The sequence below is a fragment of the Ornithorhynchus anatinus genome, chromosome 15 (genome assembly GCF_004115215.2).
Source record: "Ornithorhynchus anatinus isolate Pmale09 chromosome 15, mOrnAna1.pri.v4, whole genome shotgun sequence".
NCBI classification, from domain to species: domain Eukaryota; kingdom Metazoa; phylum Chordata; class Mammalia; order Monotremata; family Ornithorhynchidae; genus Ornithorhynchus; species Ornithorhynchus anatinus.
In genome coordinates, this window is record NC_041742.1 from 4,874,857 (window position 1) to 4,897,169 (window position 22,313).

General features: G+C 43.3%; 1 protein-coding gene and 1 non-coding gene across 10 annotated transcripts in view; both read left to right on the forward strand.

The window, feature by feature from the left end:
* Positions 1–18,904, forward strand: part of CEP112 (centrosomal protein 112) — a 286,688-nt gene extending 267,784 nt beyond the window's left edge. For 7 of the 9 annotated variants that reach the window (XM_029080112.1, XM_029080120.1, XM_029080119.1 and 4 more), the window contains 3 exons: positions 13,842–13,943; positions 17,615–17,679; positions 18,628–18,904. In XM_029080112.1, coding sequence (XP_028935945.1) covers positions 13,842–13,943; positions 17,615–17,679; positions 18,628–18,631 — 171 coding nt within the window. In that variant the 3' untranslated portion in view covers positions 18,632–18,904. Of the gene's footprint in view, positions 1–13,841; positions 13,944–17,614; positions 17,684–18,627 lie in introns of those variants that run through there. The other 2 variants (XM_029080117.1, XM_001508767.4) reach the window with 1 other exon arrangement.
* Positions 18,905–20,691: 1,787 nt separating this feature from the next.
* LOC114817084 lies at positions 20,692–20,828 on the forward strand. Its single transcript, XR_003764935.1, has one exon. It is a non-coding gene; the product is annotated as a small nucleolar RNA SNORA7 (small nucleolar RNA).
* Positions 20,829–22,313: the final 1,485 nt, after the last annotated feature.

The following is a 22,313-nucleotide window of genomic DNA, read 5'->3' on the forward strand; positions in this document are numbered from 1 at the left end:
CCAGCCCTTAAAACAGTGATTGATAGATGGTAAGTGCTTAACAGATACAATAATAATAATAGCATTATTACTATTATACTAATAAAAGAGAGCACCCCACCAGTGATAGGCTACCCACAATAGTCTCCCCTCTCAGTATTGGCCAAATTCTGAAATGTCTGACAGATTCCATTGAGTAAGGGATGCCAAGGGGAGGAAATAGGATATCATCAGAAATCTCTGGCAGAAATTCAGAGAACCCACCATGGTAGAAAATAGTCTGACTTTTCTGAAAACGCCTGCTCGCTTGTGTTGTTGTGCAGGAAGCTTTTCATTCCTCTCCAGCTCATGTAATCCTAAAACTGCTGTTCCCCAAAAGTCATATGCAACACATTGTTTTTCGAGTTTTGCCTGTCTTCCCTACCTTTGTGGTTATGAATTATATGGACCCTTGGTACTTAACTACAAACAGAGGATTTTCCAGGTGGGGGATCTGGGTTGAGAAAAGAAAAATCTTGAAGTACGAGTCACTAAAGCAATCTGGTCTCTTGGATGTGGGTTGAAAGCAGCTGATTTAGAGCAGAAAGCTTAGCTTGTGCATTGAACAGCTCAGCGTAACTAGAGGACCGTGGAGATTAGTCAAACTGCAAGGAAGGCAAAAGATGCTTTGGACTAGATATTGGCTTACTGGCTCCAAACAAAGAAATTAATCACTGGTATTTTTTGAGTGCTTCCTATATCCAGAGCACCATACTTAGCACTTAGGAGAGTACAGTTCAACAGAGATGCTAGGCACATTCCCTGCCCAAGGACCTTACAGTCTAGAGGGGGACACAGGTATTAATGTAAATAAATAAATTACAGGTGAATACATAAGTGCTATGGAGTTGAGGGTGGGGTGAATATGAAGTGTTTGAAGGACTTTTGAAGTCCATAGGCAACACATAAGGGAGAGGGAGTAGTGGAAAAGAGGGCTTAATTAGTGAAGTTGTCTTGGAGTAGTTGTGATTTTAATTAGACTTTGAAGGTGGGGAGAGTGGTGTATGGATGGGGAGGGAGTTCCAGGCCGGAGGAAGGATACAGACAAGGGGTTGGCAGCAAGGTAGACGAGATCGAGTTATGGTGAGCAAGTCGGCCTTACAGGGGCCAAGTGTGCGTATTGGGTTGTAGTAAGAGATCTCAGAGGTAAGGAAGGAAGGAGCAGGTGAGCAGAATGAATGCTTTATTGTCAATAGTAAGGAGTTTCTGCTTGGTGTAGAGTTGGATGGGCAACCACTGGGAGTAACTGGGGAGACGTGGACTGAATAGTTTTCCAAAAATAGATTTGCCACCAACTTTTGCAGTAATGAACTCGGGGAGTAGGTTAGCACTTCCAGATCTTTCAGGAACTTATAAATGGGGTCAAACTTATAAATGGGATCAGCTGTACTCCCAGCTATCATTTCATTGAGCCAAATCTGAGTTCTTTTTTTTTCTGAAATATTATGCCAATGCTTTGTTCCAGTCTCCGAGGCATATTTTTCCATTTATGTTTCTCATCCAAATTAGTAATGCCTGAAATTTCAGATCCCCAGTATAAAGTGAAAGGAGAGGGAGACAGCATCCCTGCGTTTCCCCTGGATGACTGGGCTGGATCCCCGTCATTTTCAAGTCAACTTCCCAGCAAACATTACCTCAGAAATGACCACCATGTGGGACCCTGCATCCCCATTAACAGTGGAGAGATGTTAGTTCCAGGGTCCTAGGCTAAGGACTTCTGTCTCGAAGATCTGTCCCGACAGATTAAATGAATATCTTCTAGCTTGGCATTGCTGCCATTCCCTTCTCCCCGGAGATCATAGGAAAGGTCAGGTACTGCCAAGGTGTACAGAGGTGGCGTCAGTCCCGCATTTTGGAAAGGGCGTGCTGAGACCTGCGGAGGTTAACGATGAAGCACTGTATTGTACCGTATGGCCCTCACCAAGTAGAGCAAGAACATGCAGTCCTGAACAGTCCTTCACATTTTCCCTGTTCGGCATGTGTGTACTTTCAGAGATGGGCAACACAAAAACAGATGTAAACTATTTTTCAGAAATTCTTCATAGACAGCATTAAGTTTCCCTGAGACCAGATGCCTTTGTTTAAATAATATGCAGAAGAATCCAAAAAAGAAAAAGAATTACTCACTGTGTCTTATTCATATGCAATCTGGACTAGGAAAAAAGTACAAAAACAGATATTTCACCTTAATATGCCTCACGAGGTTGAAAAGATCGTTGGCTCACCTACAAGATGTGAAGATGGAAGGGCGATTGTTCTTTAATCATCTGTCGGAAACTGAACCAAGAGAACTACCCATGCCTAAGAACTGTGAACTTAAGCTACTTATCCTTGCCCCTTAGCACTTACGTACATATCCTCTATTAATTTATTTTCATTTCTGTCTTCCCCCTAGACTGTACGCTCCTAATGGTCAGTGTACATGTCTATCAGCTCTATTATATCGTACTCTCCCGAGTGCTTAGCACAGTGCTCTGCACACACAGTAAGCACTCGATAAATGTAATTAATTGATTAGCCCCTGCATATCGACATTACATTCTAGCAAATGGAAGATCAAACTCTTTCATTCCTCAAGGAAGGAGGTTAGCTTATAATTTTTGGGAGAAGGAACTTCCAGGGTCTCCAGGAGGCAGTATGGCCTAGTGGAAAGAGCATGGGTCAGAGAGTCAGGCCACATAGATTCTTATCCCAGCTCTACCACTGGGCTGCTGGGTGACCTTGGACAAGTCACTTAAGCTCTCTGGGTCTCAGTTCCCTCATCTGTAAAATGGGGATAAGGTGTTTTCCCTCTCTTAGACTGTGAAGTCCAGGTGGGACAGGGACTGTGCCTGATCCAATTATCTCAAATCGGCCCAAGCGTTTAGCACAGTGCCTGGCACATGGTAAGGACTTAATAAATACCACTGGAAGAACTGGTTCAAAACTCATGTTTTCCTAACCTGTTTCAATCATGCGCACTGAAGGTTTTCAGGTAGAATCTCATGAAACCCATATCTAAAGTGAACCCAAGTGAGATTGTGTCAGTGTCATAGGAGTAATGAGTTCTGGATGAGGCAAAGAGAAGCAGCATAGCCTAGTGGATAGAACACAGCCCTGGGAATCAGAAGGACCTGGGTCCTAATCCTGTCTCAGACACTTGTCGGCTGTGTGTGACCTTGGGCAAGTCACTTTACTTCTCTGTGCCTCACTTAACTCATCTATAAAATGGGGATTAAGACTGTGAGCCCTGTGTGGGAACATGGATTCTGTCCAACCTCATTTTCTTGTATCTACCCCAATGTTTAATTCAGTGCCTGGCACTTAAGCATGTAACAAATACCATTGGAAAAAAAAAAAAGACCTGTTATTCATTTAGCGGGAAAACTGAAACTCCGGGAGTGATGTCAGGGATAGAGGTCAAGGGTAGCTATGCCCGACTATATAGTTATTAGTGTGTGTTTATGTTCCATACCCACTGGTGAGACAGTTAAGGCTAAGGAAACAAATAATTTTGGCTGAAGTGGTAACCAAACAGAGTCTTCACCCACCCTCTGACTAGACCTTTCTGGCTAAGGGAAAGGAATCCTGAAAGTTGGGATTGATTGATTTGAAAAATTTCCATTAAAAAAATCTGCTAGCAGGAGGATTCACTAGCTCCCAGCTTACTGGAGTGGAACAGAGCAGTGGAATTCAGAGGGTGAAAGCTGGCCCAGGCTGGGAGGGGCAAAATTTAAATCTTCCTTCTGGAGACCCCATAAATGACCCCAAGCATAAGATTAGGGCTTTTCTGACTCCTGGTATTTGAAAGGGAGATGTCCCAGAACAAGGAAGTAATTTCCTTCCCCACCAGGGCTTCTAGTTGCCAAATGAGAAAAGACCCACAGTGGTTTAGACCACTTGAATAGTTCATGATCGTCATTGGATGTGACTAGAAGACACATTTGGGGTTGGAATTCAAATTCCCAAATTCCCTAATTCACACTGCATCGTTTGATTTTGTCCGGGATCTTTTATCTAGACATGTAGTAGGATGACTCTTTCCAATTCTGTTTAATTTGCCTGTTAATTGCTTCCAAGTACAGGGTAGGTGAATGATGGTCAAATTTCAAAACCAAGATGCGGTGCACCAATTTGAGTAAACAAAAGCAGTATGGTAGCTCAATACTTTAAACCTTCAAAACTCTTCTTGGAGGTGGCTGGATTCAATCATCTCAGCCAAACGAATGGGAAAAAAAGATGTTTGCAGGGCTGAGAAGAAGCTAGCCCCGCTGAAATTGAAACAGAGCTTCATTTTGCAGCAGAACAAAAGCCCCCTGAGGGCTGAAGAATTGCAATTTAAGCAGTGTGGCCAACTGGCAAGAGGATGGTCCTGGGAGTCAGAGGACCTGGGTTTTAATCCCAGCCCCACCACTGGTCTGCTCTGTGACCTTGGGCAAATCATTTAACTTCTCTGCACCTCTGTTTTCCTCATCTGTAAAATGGATATTAAATCCTACTCCCTCCTACTTAGGCTGGGAGTCCCATGTGAGACAGGGACTGTGTCCATCCTGATTATCTTTGAACAGTACTTGGCACATACAAAGTACCTAACAAGTATTATGATTATTATTATCAAAATTATTATTATCATTATTAATCTTCTGCAAGGAGGAGAGGAGATGGCATTGTTTTGGGTTCTGAGTTCCAAACCCAAGGTGGTCAAGCAACACCAAAGGACCTCAAACACACTTTGATGATAGCTTCTTGTGGTTGACACTAAAACAAAAATTTGAACCTCTTCAAAATAGTGCTTCCCAACAAAAGATCCCCATTAGAATTTGTTTTTCAGATGTGATGGATAATTTAGACTTTCGCCAGGATCTATTTTAATCTCCTGGGTCAATAAACCTGGAGAGCAACTTTAGCCAACAATACCAGCGTGTTATTTATCATAATGTGACAGGAAGCAGCTGGGATCCGATTTTCATTCCGCTGTTGTTCAACTATTAGCAGATGCACTTGAAAGTGATGGATTTCTGTATGGTTGTTTTTGCAAGACTGTGTGCTCCTTGAGCACAAGGGCCTGAATAATGAATATCTTCTGGACAGCATCTAATGGGTACTGTGGGCACCCAGTAATTACAGTACTTAGCAGTATCTCTTAATGATAAAATTAAGCAGGGTTACAGAGGGTTGTTTTCCATTTTTAAAAGTGACCCATTGACCACGTCATTAACAGGAGCTAGTAATTAAACAGTCTGGCTTCCATTTTTCCTCCAAGTCATGATTTGAGACAGCAGAGAGATAAGAACATTTCTTTATCGGTAGTTTTTATTGAGCAGCTAATTTGTGAAAAGCCCTACACTAAGTGCTTGGTAGAGTAGAAGAGAATTAGTAGACATAATTCCTACCCTCAAGGAGTTTACAGTTGAGTTGGGGAGATAGACATTAAAAGTACATTATAGAGAAGAGGAAGTAAAAGGGTACATAAGATGTGTGCATAAGTGCTGCAGGGATTTCAATGTATTTTTCCATGTATTTTTTTGTATTAGAGAATTGCCTTCCAGTGAAAGAAAAAAATCTTCCCAAATCCTGTTCTGACCTTTTTGATTTGAAGTGCTAAAAGCATGTTGGTAAAGGTATTTATTAAGAATGTCCTTAGACTCTCCCAGAAGATCAGATTCATAAAGTAACATAGTGAAAAGAGCACTGGCTTTGGAGTCAGAGGACGTGAATTCCAGTTCCTCCACTTGCATGCTGTGCAACCTCGGACAAGTTACTTAACGTCTCCATGCTTCGGTTTCCTCATCTGTAAAAATGAGGATTCAATACCTGTTATCCTTCCTACTTAGGCTGTGAGCCTTGTGTGGAACAGGGACTGTGTTCCACCTGATTTATCTTGTATCAACCCTGGCATTCAGTGCGGTGTCCAACGCATTGTAAGGGCTGAACAGATATGCCAATTATAATGATCAATTATTACTGATGTTTCTATTATTCAATTTAACAAGCCCTCTCTTCTTGCCCATGGGTCCTCAGGAATCGTAGAAAACCAACATACCTTCCTGCTCCCGCCCCCTGCCCCACCCCTAATCTTTTTTTTTAAATGGTATTTGTTAATCTCTTACTATGTGCCAGGCACTGTACTAAACACTGAGGTAAGTACAAGATAATCAGGTTGGACACAGTCCCTTTCCTACATAGGGCTCACAGTCTTAATCCCCATTTTATAGATGAGGGAACCGGGGTATAGAGAAGGGAAGTGGCTTGCCTATGGTCACACAGCAGATGTGGTGGAGCCGTGTTTAGAAGCCAGGTTCTTCTGACTCCCAGCCCCTTGCCGTAGCCACTAGGCCAAGCTGATCTCTGCTAGAAGCAGCACGGTCTTGCTGCCACCCAGCCAGCTCCTGGAGGCTGCCCTTGCTGTGTGGCTCCTGCTCACCCCCAAGGCGTCAAGGCGTCAGAATGAGGGAGGACTCAGGTGCCTGTGCCTGATTCCACATCGCTGGGTTCTCTTCACTGCTCCCAGAGCACAGTAGGTTCAGGGTGAGGAAAAGATGGATTCCTCCCCCAGCCCCAATTTCAAGTCAACGTATACCAACAATCTCCGCCTATTCTCCCCACTCCTCTGGGCCGAGAATCGAGCTAGTTAAAAAGGAAGATTTTGGGAGGTGGACTATTGCCGAGTTAGACTGGGGCAAAGCTTCCCCAAAACGTTTCCTTATGAAAGGTTTTCACGGCCCTGGTCTAGCATGCTATCCTTATCTCTTTGAAAATGCACTAAAACTGTACTGGGGGCGTGCTTCTTGCCCCAACTGCTTTCTTGTATAATTAAGTTGGTGAAGGCAAACCGGTAGATACTGCTGCCGACTTATCTGATTGGTCAAATATACTTGCCTGTTTTTCCTAAGAGACCAAAAGGAAAACATTCAGCTCTTTTAGAAGTGTCTGTTCCTTCTATCTCACCTAAGAGAGGTTTGACACATGGAAGAGAACAAGCATTTGTTATGTTCATATGCTGCTTCATGAGGACTCTGACCTATGTGAGTCATTAGCACAGCGGATATTTTTCTTGGCAAATCAAATTCCTATTTGAAGGGCCTGATAGAAAAAAAAATAGCTCTATGACTTTGGAAATCCAGGTCTTGACTATTGCGCCTCAGATTTAGTTATATAACTTAAAGTTCTCCCTTTAAAAAAAAAATGAAAGATGAATCTTCCATTTATTCATCTATAGGAACAACTCTTAGATGGTGCTGGTAATTTTTTCCAAAGGTGTTTTTAAATTTCTTGAATGTGGATTTAGGGTCTGTTTTCCAATTGATGGTTAGCGGGTATTTGCAAAATTCCCATTAGCGTTAATTGGAGCTGTCTATTTAAGTCTTGTATCAGTGGGACAATCACTGCCCTTCTATTTCTATTTTTTGCATATTGTGTAGGATACCGTATCTGGCAAGACATGCTTTTTCAAGCAAAAGAAGATAATTGGTACTTTAAGTGAGAGCTTTAATTTATTTGTAATTGTCAAGAGTTTAAGCATCTGAAGAGCGCTAGTCGTCCTAACTTGTCTTCTATGAAAAATACCCCCCAAAATGTTATCCAAATGCCCTGACTAAATCGGTTATTTGAGAGAGATCAGAGTGAAGGGTCGTAATGTGCATTTGTACCTGGGAAATTCCTCTTTAAACAATTAACGAGCTACATACCTACAAGCTTGTCCCATCCTGAATCCAGATACTTGATTTGTTGCTGGGCACCACAAAAGTTTTCTATTTTGAAAGATGCAGTGATCCCTGCATCTTGGGGTGGGTGTTTAGAATAAGTCAAATAAAGATGGATTCCTGTAAAAATAATACTAATTGTGGTATTTAGAGGCTTACTATGTGCTGAGCTAGGGGGTAATCATATTAGACACAGTATCCGGCCCACAAGGAGCTCACATTGTATGGGACAGGGCAGCAGGAGTTGTATCCTTCCTGTCTCACAAGCCCTTAACCTTGGCGTTATCTTTGACTCCTCTCTCTCTCTCTCTCTCATTTAACCCAAAGATTCAATCCATCACTAAATCCTGTCCGTCCATCCTCCACGACATCACTGAAATCTGACCTTTCCTCTCTATCCAAACTACTACCACGTTAATGCAGTCACTCTCCTATCCCCTGACAACCTGATTCCCCTATGTCTACCCCAGCGCTTAGAACAGTGCTCGGCACATAGTAAGCGCTTAACAAATACCAACATTATTATTATTATTATTATCCCACCTGGATTACTGCATCAGCCTCCTTGCTGACCTCCCAGCCTCCTGTCTCTCCCCACTCCAATCCAATACTTCACTCTGTTGCCCAGATCATTTATTGGCAAAAATGTTCAGGACATGTCACCCCACTCCTCAAAAAACTCCAGTGGTTACCTCCGCATCAAATAAAAACTCCTCACCCCTGGCTTTAAAGCACTAGGGTGATGACCTAGCCCCCTCCTACCTCACCTTGTTACTCTCCTTGTACAACGCAGCCTGCACACTTCGCTCCTCTAATGCTAACCTTATCACTGTGCCTCAATCTTGCCTATTTCACTGCTGACCCCTTGCCCAAGTCCTATCTCTGGCCTGGAACGCCCTCCCTCCTCAAATATGACAGACTCTCCCCCGCTTCAAAGCTTTATTGAAGGCATATCTCCTCCAAGAGGCCTTTCTTGACTAAGCCTCCCCTTTCCTCTTCTCTCACTCCCTTCTGCATCACCCTGACTTGCTCCTTTGGTTCTTCCCCTACCCAGCCCCACGGCACTTCATTCATTCATTCATTCATTCAGTCTTATTTATTGAGCACTTGCTATGTGCAAAGCACTGTACTAAGTGCTTGGAAGAGTACAGTACAACAATAAACAGACACGTTACCTGCCCACAACGATCTTACAGTCTAGTCGGGGGAGACAGATGCAATACAAATAAATTACAGATATCAACATAAGTGCTGAATTTCATTTTTTATATTAATGTCTGTCTCCCCCCCGCCACCCCCACCAGACTGTAAGCTTGTCCTGTAAGGCAGGGCATGGGAGGAAGAACTTGAAACATTAACTGACCACAAGGAGCTTACCCTCAAACCTCTAGTGAGATAGACAGGATTGAGGTACAAGGAGTAGTTTTGCATTAGAGGAGTGAAGTGTGCACCCTGTGTTGTGGTAGGAGGGGGCAAGGTGATTGACTGCCTTAAAGATGATAATAAGGCGTTTCTGTTTGATGCGGAGGTAGATGGGCAACCACTGGACGTTCCTGAGGAATGGGGAAAAATGGATTGAACATTTTTATAGAAAAATCATCCAGGCAGCGAGGTGAAGTATAGGCGTGAGTGGGAAGAGACAGGAGTCTGGGAGGTCAGCAAGGAGGCCAATAAGAAGCAGTGAGGCTCAGTGGAAAAAGCCCGGATTTGGGAGTCAGAGGTGATGGGACCTCTTTAGGCAAGTCACTTAACTTCTCTGTGTCTCAGTTACCTCATCTATAAAATGGGTATTAAGGATGTGAGCCCCACGTGGGGTAACCTGATTACTTTGTATCCCCCCACCGCTTAGAACAGTGCTTGGCACATAGTATGTGCTTAACAAATGCCATCTTTTTTTTTTTATACAATAGACAAGGCAAGATAGGGATAAGTGCTTTGATTAATGTGGTAGCAGTTTGATTTGAGAAGAAGGGGCAGATCTTAGTGATGTTGTGAAGATTCAACCAACAGACTTTAGTGATAGATTGAATATGTGGGCTAAATGAGACAAATGAGTCAAGGGTAGTACCAAGGTTACGGGCCTGTGAGACACGAAGGATGGTTGTGCTGTCTGCAGTGATGGAAAAATCATGAGGAGGACAGGGTTTGGGTGGAAAGATAAGGAGTTCTGTTTTGGGCATGTTCAATATGAGGTGTAGGCAGGACATCCAAGTGGAGATGCCTTGAAGGCAGGAGAAAATGTGAGACTGCAAAGAGGGAGAGAGATCAAGGCTGCAGATGTGGATTTGGGAATCATCCACATGGAGGTGGTAGTTAAAGCCATGGGAGCAAATGAGTTTTCCAAGGGAGTGGGTGTAGATGGAGCACAGAAGGGGACCCAGAACTGAACCTTGAGGGGACCCCCACAGTTAGGGGATGGGAGGCAGAAGAGGAGCCCACAAAAGAGACTGAGAGTGAGCAGCCTGAGAGATAGGAGAACCAGACGAGGACAGTGTCAGTGAAGCTGAGGTTGGATGATGTTTCCAGGAGAAACAGGTGGTTGACAGTGTCAGAGGCAGCTGAGAGGTTGAGGAGGATCAGGGACTGGAGAGGAGCAAGGGAGATTTTAGAGCAATCACGTCCAGTGGTTTCAATTTCGTTTAAAACAAAGTACGTGGCCAGGTCATTAAGGGTAAGAGTTGGCAGGGGCGTAGAAGATTTGAGGAGGGTGTTCAATGTCTGGAATAGCTGGTGAGGGCAATGAGTATGGGAGTCCAAAGTGAACTGGGGTCTTTTGCTAGGTAGTAATAATAATAATAATAACAGTATTTTTTTAAGCAGTTACTATGGCCCAGGCATTGTACTAAGCCCTGGGGTAGATACAAGATTCAAATACATTTTGCAGCAGAAAGCAATAGGTTTGGCATTAATGCTTTGGGGATGAAGGAAAGATGAATATTAAAAATTGTTGGCAAAATGTAATGGTGTATTTTAATTTACCTTTTTCCCTTTGTGTTTGAGTATCACAATACCCAGGCATCCTGCAATGACTCTTGAATTGAATTTTTCGTAGCAGTTGCTGTGGCAACATGCACTGCTGTAACACAAAATGAAATGAAAAGAAATAAATGCCTTAAAAGAATTAGTGCATCTGTTTGCACCTCTGCATTTGTTGCATTTCCATGCTTGCCTTTTTTTGTGGACTTTTTGTGTGCTAATTCCCATCTCAGCATCATTAGTATTTAGCAGCATGGAGATTTTTCCAAATGCTTTATTGTTATTAGTGGTTTTAGCTCCCCTTTGTAAACAATCAATATTATCACTCCTCTTTCACAGTTGGGGGAACATAGAATTGTGACAATGCTTTCCCTCCCACTTTAGATTGAAAGCCTCTTCTGGGACAGAGATTGGGTCTGACCTGATCACCTTTATGTACCCCAGTGCTTGGTACAGTGCTTAGCATGTACAGTGCTTAGCAACTATCATTATCGTCATCATCATTCATTCAGTTGTATTTACTGAGCACTTACTGTATGCAGAGCACTGTATCATCAGCAGTTCATCATCATCATCATGGGGGTAGAGTGAGACACTAATTTGTCCAGAATCCTATAACAAGTCAGTGGCAGAGTAAAATGAGAATCAGAGGTTTATTTGGCCTGTAAGCATTGTCATCTTACCATCATCACTATTATCATTATATTTGCTGAGGACATTCACTTTGCAAAGGGGCCCAGCCAGTGGTCCACTGGGGAGGTCACAATCTCAGAGTGAATGTGTGTGTTTTCTTGTGTTTGTGTGTATGTAATGCAAGATACTTCAGGGGCCCAGCCCCTCTAAGCTGGTTTTGGGCAGGGACCATGTCAACCAACTTTATGTTGTACTCTCCCAAGTGCTTAGTACAGGGCTCTGCACATAGTAAGCGCTCCATAAATACGAGTGATTGATGGTTATGGGAGTGCATTACTGCTTGAGAGAAGAGTTCCCAGACTCCACTTTCTGCTCTCTCGAGCCCATCTTTGGTCCAGTATTCAGTCACGCTCTCCTCAATGTCTTAGCAGTGGCGAAGGTATGTTTCGGTCTGCCCCATTAGTGGCAGGTGGGACTACTCGTCGGGACAGGTGGGGATGGAGGAGGAGCCTCTGGCCAAACAACAACCACTTCCCCTCCTTCCCCCCAACTCCCAAGGTCCCCTAGCTCAGCAAGGCACAGTTCCCCTGGAGCAGGTTAGGACTCAACATTTCGGTAATTATTAACAGAAGGTAGTGAAAGAAATTCACGAAGTCCATTAAACCTGCACTATTGTTTTTTGGTCTATACAGCTTTATTAGCAAACAAAATGTAGTAGTGTAGTGTACTTCTAGTGGTCTGTCCCTTCCTGATAGAGCTTGTCACTCCCAGGTTAGGAGATTTCAAATTGACTGGAAGGCCATTCCAAGTTTATTTACAGGAGGGGAAGTCACAGAAGGTTTCTATTCTTGGCCCGTTCTTGAAATATGTGTGTGTGTGTGTGTTTTCATGCCTGTGTGTGTTTTGAGTAGGTAATATTAGAAGTAATGGTATTTATTTTTTCCCCTGAAAGCAAGGCACTCGAGTAAGCACTTGGGAAAGAGCAGCAAAAACACAAAAGTGTGAATCTTCAATTGGAAGTAAGGGGTAGAACAAGGCAGGCTTTTTGTATTTTCTTAAGTTCATGCCTGCACAGTTGTGGGAATTAATGATCGTGTCATTTTGTGTTTTAAATAGAAGCCAGTAATAATAGTAGTAATATTTATTAAGCAATTACTGTGTGGAGAGCGTTATACTAAGTGCTGGGAAAGAATTCATAGGTGCGAATTAATCCATCAGTCTTAGACACACTATCTGTCCTTTGCCGGGGCCTCTCAATCTAAAAACTGAAAAGGAGAGAGAGGACTGGTGTCAGATACCTAAGGAGAGATGAAACAAAACACTAAGAGAGCATGGAAACAGAAACAAAGCTCAGAAGGGTGCTGTGGCTAGAGGAGCAGAATTTCAGGCTACTCATAATTCTGAGTCCACAGTCACAACCACAGCCACCACAGCCTTCCCATGGTTTTGTGGAGGTGGCACCATACTGCCTGTCTATCCCACAAGGGTGGGGCACAGCAGGTCAGGAGAGAGGTTCCTCAGTGATGTGGAGGAGAACGAGAACGAGAACCAGTCAATCAGTCATTGGTATTAATAGAGCACTTACTGTGTTCTGTTCAACTTACTGTTCAAATCATTTGGGTGAGTACACTACAAGAGAATTAGCAGGCACACTCTCTCCCCTCCAGTCCCCAGGGAGCAGGAATTTGTAAAGAAGCAGTGTGGTCTAGTGAACAGAGCCTGGACTTAAGAGTCAGAAAGACCTGGGTTCTAATCCTGATCTTCCACATGTCTGCTGTGTGACTTTGGTCATCACTTCACTTCTCTGTGCCTCAGTTGCTTCATCTGCAAAATGGGGAATAAGACTGTGAGCCCCATATGGGACATGGAATGTATCCAACCTGACTGTCTTGTATTTACCCCAGGCATATAGTAAGCACTTAACAGATACCATAAAAGGAAAAAAAGGTTAGCAGACCTGTGCTACAGTGCAGTCTGAATCAGAGAGACCTCATCTGCTGCAAACCCTATTGTGCCCTTGCCAGTTTCGTAAGCCTTTACGAATTGGGACATGTGCTTTAACGGTGTAAAAGAATGAAGACTTCAATTCTTACTACTAGTGGTATTCATTAAGTATGTGTTTTTCTTCAGAGAACTGTACTATGCATTGGGAAATCCTTAATTAGACAATTAGAAAATTAAAATGTTCACTAATAGCAACATGGGAAGGGCAAAATGAGAGTTCTTTTGGGGTACAGAAGGGAGGTGATAGGGGCTGAATTACTCACCCCAACATCCCCATCCATTGGTCATGTCCCACTATAAGTAGCTTATAGAGATTTCAGAATAAACAAACAAGTATTATCCTAGATGAGGTTGGGATAGGTTGTATTTTCCATCTCTGATGTTTGGGTTTCTTTGAAATAATCCCCATTGCCTGCCTTAGAATTACTGGTTGAAATAAATATACCAAACCACTCCTTCATGGACTCCAGTGACGATACTTAAATATTTTTGCTTTAACAAATAATTTTACTATTTTACGTTTTCCAGATGATCTGCATACGACAAGAATATGAATCAAAACTCAAAGGTCTGATTCCAGCATCTGTGAGACAAGAACTGGAAGACACCATTTCCTCTTTAAAATCTCAGGTAACCATGCAAAATATTTGTTCTTGCCAAGGATTGTCCTTAGGATTTAGATAAAGGCTGGACTGATTGAACTGAAACCTTGTAAGCTGACTTAGCATGGCAGTTGACAAGGTATTGGAAGGATGTCGAAAATAGACAAGGTCAGAAAACTCAGCTTGGCACACCACCTTAATTCAACTTTTTCCCTTTTTCAGCACTATACAAGCTTAATAATTTAAACTTTTGATAGGGCTGTTTATATAGTAGTATTTAAGCACTTTGTGCCAACACTGTACTGACAGCTGGATAATCTGGTTGGGTATAGTCTCTGCCCCGCATTAGGCACCCAGTCGAAGTAGGAGGGTGAATAGGTATTGAGTCCTCAAGAGGAAACTGGTGCTCAGGAAAATGAAGTGACTTGATGACGATCCCACAGCAGGCAAATGGTGGAGGCAGGATTAAAACCCAGTCTTTTGACTCCCAGGCCTGTGCTCTTTCCACAAGCCCATGCTATAGATCTTTAAATGGGCCCAGAAAATTTAAAAAAATGTGCTCTTCAATCATACTGCCATCATTATCCTTCCTGAGGAAGTGATCTAATAAAGTACTGCCCTCCCATTACAACATTTTTCTTTTTAGGGCTCTTTAAGATAGCAGCTACTGAATTATAACTTTCACTTAGCCTTCTAGATAAGGCCATAGTTTATCCTGACTCTCTTAATCCCTTCCCTTCCCTCCCTTTGAAGTGTTTTGACTGATTTGAATAGAGTGATGAAACCCCTTTTCAATTTAGCAGAAGACATTGGCATTAATTTAGCATAGATAATGACATCTGTTAGTGCAGAGTGTCTTTTTGCTATACAGGATGTAAAAGATTACACTTTGAAGGTTAAATTCTGAATATACATGTTATGAAGCACAAAAATAATCTAATTCAACATATTTCAGGATTGGTGCATCTCTGCCTTGCTCTTTGATCATACTCTGTTTTTATCACTGTTTTCCATTTATATTATTCTGGTCAGTGCTCGTTGTGGGCAGAAAACTTGTCTTTCAACTCTGTTACATTGTACTGTCCCAAGCACTTAGTAGAGTGTTCTGCACACAATAAACGCTCAGTAAATATGATTGTTTGATTGTTTTGCATCTAGGGGATTCAATAATGGAACCGGTTAAGACAACACTCTTAATTGGTTCCAAGAAAACTGAGTGCTAGGCAAAAGAGCACAGAATGAGGTAGTTTCTCATAGGCAGTGATCATTTACTATCGGAAGTATTAGCCACATGAGCCATGATCATACATTTTCTGAATGTTCTGCGTATAGCTCAGTCTATTGTGTTTATTGAGCGCTTACTATGTGCAGAGCAGTGTGCTAAGTGCTTGGAAGAGTACAACATATCAGAGTTGGTAGACACATTCCCTGCCCACAAGGAGCTTACAGTCTAGAGGGGAAGACAGACATAGACATTAATATAAATAAAATAAAATAAATGTCCCCTGGTTCTAAATAAGCCACCCAGAAATTGATTTTCTAGATCTCATATTCTCTTAAGGTAACTTTTGTTCCATTTGCCGCCCACATTCCAACACAGCTTCACCCTGTATTCTTGGTTCCTGGCCCAGAATTCCTTCATTCATCATGGTGTTGATTCCAGTCCGAAAGCAAGGATAAGAATAAACAGGGACAGTAGTTAAGAGCAGCAGCATTTTGACTCTAGTGTACCACAAGAATGCTAAATAGCAGATGATTCTCCTCTGAAATGTCACCTACAGGATTCCCTCCCCATGAGCAATGAATCATTATGTTTTAAAAAAAGAAAAAAAAACTGCATAGGCACCAAAATATCAAATGCATGCTGGGTTGGGATTTACTGACTTGAGATAAAACCTTCTTAAAGACTCACAGAGAAGCCATTTATATTTAGCATGAGGTTATTTGGGATGTCATGATGCATTTTAAGTTCACGAAATGTCACTGAATAAAGAGAGAAATAGGTGCCCAAACTGTTAGGCAGGTTGATTGCTTTGTGTAAGGAGCTTTTCTAGGGATTTTTTCAAACACTTCATTTAATACAATAGAATTTGAAAGAAGGTGGTTATTTAAAATTTATAGAATGGTCTGGTTGTTTTCTAACATAAAAAAAATGGAATCCTCACAAGGAGCACCCCCAAGAATGTGGTTTATTTCTTTTCCCCTGGAAAAAGGGGATAGTGTAAAATTCTGTTAATAACTTGGAGCCTGTTTTAGGCATATCTTAGCTAATTCCCTTTAAAGTATTTCTCTTTAATATAAAAATGACATTTCCATTAGAGTAAATCTTATATTCCTCTCTGTCCTAGGTAATGCAAGTTAATCTATAATCATTTTTGACCAGCTCAGTCTGCACAGCCCAAGTGAAATGGAATATTGGGTGATTATCCGGTTGATTTGCTGTAGGCGGATAGCCTACCGGATAAATCAGAACATAGAGCAGATGGTTTTACATGAATTTTTCTGTCAAACTATCTGCTTGGAGCAAATCAAGCAGATAATTGCTCAGATCTCCACTTCATTTGCGGTGTGCAGACTCAGAATGGGCCATGTCTCCCTGGGGCAAGTTTTTGGCCTCCTCTTCCTCCCCCTTCCCCCCACGACATGTGCTCGGATTTCTCTATTTTTGCCCCAATCCTCAAGGGACAAAACCGGCTCCCAACCCCAGGGAAACATTTATAGGAATGGCCCACACAGACAAAGGGAATGATTTTAGAAGCATGGATCACTAGCACAGTCACCCTAGAAATCCTGCCATCAGCACATCCTTCCCACTGCCGGCCTTTTACACTCACCCACCCTCCCCCACCCCACCCACTGACCCCCACCCTTGCCTACTCGCCCTCTTGGGACAATCCAGCTGTCCTCAGGGCCTAACAGGCTGCCAGAAAAATGAAGGCCAACAGTTCTTAGTCACGCCAGTTCCTGGACCAATATGGAAGCTCACAGTGAAGTCCATCTCTGGCCCAGAGGACTCTGGGATCAGGCGAAACAAGATACATACCAACCATTTCATAAACCCTGTACTGATTTGAGAGGGTGGGAGGCTCTGAATGACCACTGTCAGGAAGCACAATTCGGGAGGATTTTTTTTCTTCACTGCATGTGTTTTCTCCCATCAACCTGGGTGACTGTCTTCTGGACATAGAGAGGAGTTTCTGGGGATGATCACATTTGCTTTTTACTGGCGTATGGACCTGGGGGTCAGGTCCAGAGTTCTAATCCTGCCTCTGCCACTTGTCTGCATAGTGCTCTGCACACAGTAAGTGCTCAATAAATATGATTGATTATATGGAGAGCACTCAATATCCACCCCACCCTTAGCCCGGCAGAATTTATGGGCATATCTGTAACTGATTTTAGTGTCTGTCTCCCCCTCTAGACCTTTGGTAGTGACTGTTCCTTTCACCTCAGTTGTAATGTTCTCTCCCAAGTGCTTAGTACAGTGTTCTGCACACAGTAAACACTCAGCAAATCCAGCGGTTTGATTGAATGCAGTTAGCAAACAGAAGTGGAAAGGCCTAGCCTGGAAACCTAATAATTTGTCAATGGTTGACAGAGGCTAGAGGTGATGAGATAAGCTGTGGCTTTAATTGCACTGCTGCTGAATCCACAACGAGGATGACTTTCATCCTTTCTCACCCAAGTCGTATTTTCCAGGTTAACTTTCTGCAGAAGAGAGCGTCCGTCCTACAAGAAGAACTGAATGCCTACCGGAGCCGGAGGTGAGCACCACACCCCATGAATGCCCTCTGATCGATTTATACTATTTGGCACTTGAGGCTCTTTGGCATTGAAGTCTAAAACCTTCATTAAAACACTTGAAACACAGTGGCAGTTTTGAAAGGAGCTGAATTGCCAGTAAACAGGCCGGCTTTGAGAAGTCACCCAGCTTGGTGCTTCTTTAACCACGGTGCTTAGTCAGTACTATTACAGCAAGATTAGAGAACCAGCAGGTGCGCTGCAAGTCTGGGCCTTACCTCGGTGTTCCCGATGAGACATTGGCTCGATGCACAGTTGCATGTTTGAGGGCCCTGCCGCCTTCTTTTAAGATAGCACGGTGATGCAACTCTTAATGTTGCAGATCCCATCTTCAAAGCACCGGATCCTTGGGAGCGCTCATTCTGTTTCAAACATTCACACAGTCCAAAATTAAATGAAAGACCCTGGGCAGTCACGGCCCTGGCAAAAACCCTGTGGCCCTCAGAAAAAAAAGCATCACCCAGATCCAGGGGAGAAAGTAGCAAAGTGGCCTAGTGGAAAGAGCCTGGACCTGGGAGTCAGAAGACATGTGTTCTAATCTCAGCCCTGCCACAGGTCTGCTGTGTGACCTTGGGCAAGTCACTTTACTTCTCTGTGCCTCAGTTACCTCATCTGTAAAATGAGGATCCAGACTGTGAGCCCCATGTGGGACAGGGACTGTGTCCAACCTAATTACCTTGTATCGACCCCAATGGTTGGCACATAGTAAGTGCTGAACAAACCACAATTATTACAGTTATCACTGTTTCCAAGCTGGCTAGCAGCTCGGCGCTGTGCAGGTTCCCATCTCCGCCCCCCCTTACCCTCCCCACCCGTTACCCCTGCCTTGGCACAAGAGAGGAGAAAGGTCTAATCACTCACCCCTTCAACCTTGAGAAAGTGGTCGATGACCAGAACGTTCTTCTCTTCAGGTAACCGCTGGGGGAAAACAACGTCATCCCAACCACCCGGGAGTTTCAGCAGGTTTGAAGATTTGGATCTTGTAAATTAAACTGTGAGATCGATGCCCCTTTTCATTAGCTAAAATAGAGAGGTAATTAAGACCGTAAAAGAGCATCCATAGTTCCTGCCAGTATTTTTTTCTCTTCCATCTAGCTTCAGTTATTTTTTATCATCCCCTTATTTCTGAGGTGCCTGTTTGATGTGTTTTGAATGTGTGCAGAATACACTTATTGGGAAATGAAATTATTTCTATTGATAGTCGCCCTGTTATTGCTTCCTAATATCATTTTACCTGCACTGTTACATATTACCCCAATCACGTTGATATTATTATGTTCTCTAAAGGCTTTTTTTTTGGTTTTTTTTTACATTTTCATGTTCATGTTCACATAATATTAAAATATTCTTTTTGTACCTTTTGGTTTGAACATCATTTCTAGTTCCTGCCCATGTCTTTGGCTAACATAAGTATGATGGTCACATAATTTTCCTATTGAAAGCATGAACAATCACATCCTTATTGTGGAAAACTACTAGGCGGGGGAAGAAATCCAGAGCTGTTGCCTGGAGTCAGATGAGGACTCCGAGGAGCGGAGGGAAAAAAATATTCCGGGCAGGGCCCACTGTTAGAACGTTTATCTTGCACTTGTCCACGGGAGACAAGGCAAGACGGGTCTTGGTCTTCGGCGCGCTGGACCTAGAAACACCCTCCCCCCCTCCGCCAGCAAGGACAGTCTTGCTATTCCCATGTTTGTCATTTAATTGCTGCTTTCTTATTTTTTTGAAGTATTTTGATGATGATGTCACCGTCCTCCGAGGCCTATTCAAGAAAAATCAAAACATCATAGGACTATGCTTTTCCTTCCCACTCATTTCTGGACAAGTGCAGAAGGCAGGTTCCTGGATCCAGCTTTCACGACTACACCTCATTCAGTCATTCATTCAATTGTATTTATTGAGCACTTAGCACTGTAGAGCACTGTACTAAACACTTGGGAGAGTACAATTCAACAGTAAATAGACACATTCACTGCCCACAATGAGCTTACAGTCTAGAGTCGCCCCTCCTACTGAGCAGGGACGACTCTACTCCCAGAAAGAGCAGGGAACCCCCAGTCCAGATTTTTCCCTCCCCACAAATTCTGGCCTCCCCCTTTGCAGTCCACTACCAGCTGCTTCCACTCTGAAGGGTCGGTTGGGATTGAAGGGAACAGACTCAGCGGGTGAGAAGAACAGACTCTCCAATCTCCTTTAAATACCCTGTAGTGCCTGGAATTAGAGGGGTCTTTTTGAGAAACCCAGTTGGGAAATCTGGTCATGGGGTAACTGGAACCACAGTTGACAGAAAGGACGGGGCGGAAAGTTCATTTCAACTTTGCACAATGTCCTTTCCCTTTCCCAAGCCCGCCCTCGTTTTGAGAGCTGGCTGGGAATTCATTACCCTTTTTGTTCCTGCATTGGAGACCTAGAGGTGTTAGGAAAATAGCTGGTTTTACCAGCACAGTCAATTGCCATGGGTCTCCTGACTCTAAACGTGTCTACCAACTCTGTTACAGTATTATATTGAACTCTCCCAAGCGGTTAGTACAGTGTCTACATCCACTAAGCACTCAATAAATATGATTGATTGATAGATTGATTGCCAGGGTTTGACATTAGAATGCATGATGCTCAAAGCCCTCCATTCCTCCCCACCAGCTGTGTCCTGTTGTTCACCTTGTCACTTGTCCTCAGGAGCCAAGTGGAAGAGAAGCAGCTTGGCCTAGTGGATAAAGCATGGGCCTGAGAGTCAGAAGGACCTGGTTCTAATCCTGGCTCTGCCACTTGTCTGCAGTGTGACCTTGGGCAAGTCTCAGTTCCCTCATCTGTAAAATGGGGATGAAGACTCTGAGCCCCATGCGGGACATGGACTGTGTCCAACCTGATTACCTTGTTTGTATCTGCCCCAGAGCTTAGAAAGGTGCCTGGGACATAGTAAGCGCTTAACTAATTCCATTTAAAAAAAGGTAATTCTGGTATCCTGACTTTACTCATCCCTCTCAGGGTCACACCTGGAGAGTTTCCAGTACTCTACCAGTTTCAGCTATGGGAGGGAGAGTCAAGCAGGGCATACCTATTCCATTCCTAGCTTAAGCAGTGGCTAGCGAGTGGAAGGCAATCTGCTACAAGTCAAACCTCACCTGTGCTGGGCAACAGTGGCACGGGAGAGAGTCAAGGGTGGAGACTTGAGTTTACTGTGCGGAAGGAGACAAGGGTAAACCACTTCCATATTTTTACCAAGAAAACTCTTAGGATCCACTACCAGAACAATTGCAGAAGGAGGCGAGGTGTTCTGGGAGAGATGTGTCCATGGTGTCGAGATGGGTCAGAGGCGACTCAACGGCATGACAAGACAAGACATTACTCGATCATATTCATTGAGTGCTTATTATACTAAGCTCTTGGAAGAGTACAATATAACAGAGTTGGTTGAAACGTCCCCTATCTCTGTCCTTAGATGGCATTTCTGGCATGGACCAGAGAAACTACAAGTAACCCTACACAAACCACTAGCGCTAGAATCAAGTCCTTTGTAACAAGTTCTCTGTTGTCTTTCGAGGCTCAGTTATCATTCTCAGTTGGAGAGTCTACCATCATCATCATCATCATCCCCATGGAAGCCATTAGCCTACTTCTCTCCTGAGAAAAATGTCTAGTTTTCTTCATGTCCGAGAGAAGCGATGACCACGGTTCTGATGAAGAAAAGCATAATTGCCAGTGGGTGTCAAAATAACTGTGGAGAAAAACCATACAATTGCTCCCAGAAAATTTCATTATTGTATTGACAGAGATAGAAAAGATGGTCTTCTGGCAGTTGGGCACGCGTTGGCAAATCCGGCCAAACACCACTGTTCCAAGCCATCATCCCTAGGCCGAGACCTTTGGTGATTGTTGACGTGAGTTTGTTTTTTGGAACTGGCAGATGTTGGATGAGAAATGTAATTGCCGTTGGTAGAGAACAGCCTGTTTTCCACAAGAAGATTCATATGGCTCTTTTCTGGAAGCCTGCATGCTGTTCATTTTTCTCACCTTTTCATAGGGTCAAAGCATCTAAACATTGGTGAATATTCTGACCTCGATCCCCGCATTTGATTGGGGGGCTCACCATCAAACAAACGTAACAAAGCAGTAGCCCAGGATGACTGTGGATCGTTGGAATGGGCCACCAACTTCAATGTGCGACGGTGGAAAGTTTTAACAAAGAGGAGAAAAATGATCCTTGGGCGCACTCCCTCATGTGGAATGGGCCCTGGGAAAAAGTCTTAAGGGAACAGATGAAGCAACTTGCCATTCCAGGGATTCTTATTTTTAAAAGCGGATCATCTGAGGTTTTGTCCTTCCTTGTAGCTGGTGGAAGATTAGGTGTTAATCACAGAGAACTAATCTATTTGACATCTGAAGCTATTATTGTTGGCCAGCGTGCCCAACCCATCCACCCGCGCTTTTACTTGTCGACAAATAATTATCATTCACAGAGGGTGGCTCATTTTCCTCAATCCCATGGAGTTGGTGAAGCAAGCTACATAGTGGTGAGGCTCTAGGATTGTTGTGTTAATGGTGGGGTTAGTATCGCTGGGGATTATAACATGTAGCTGTCTACCTATCATTTAGATGT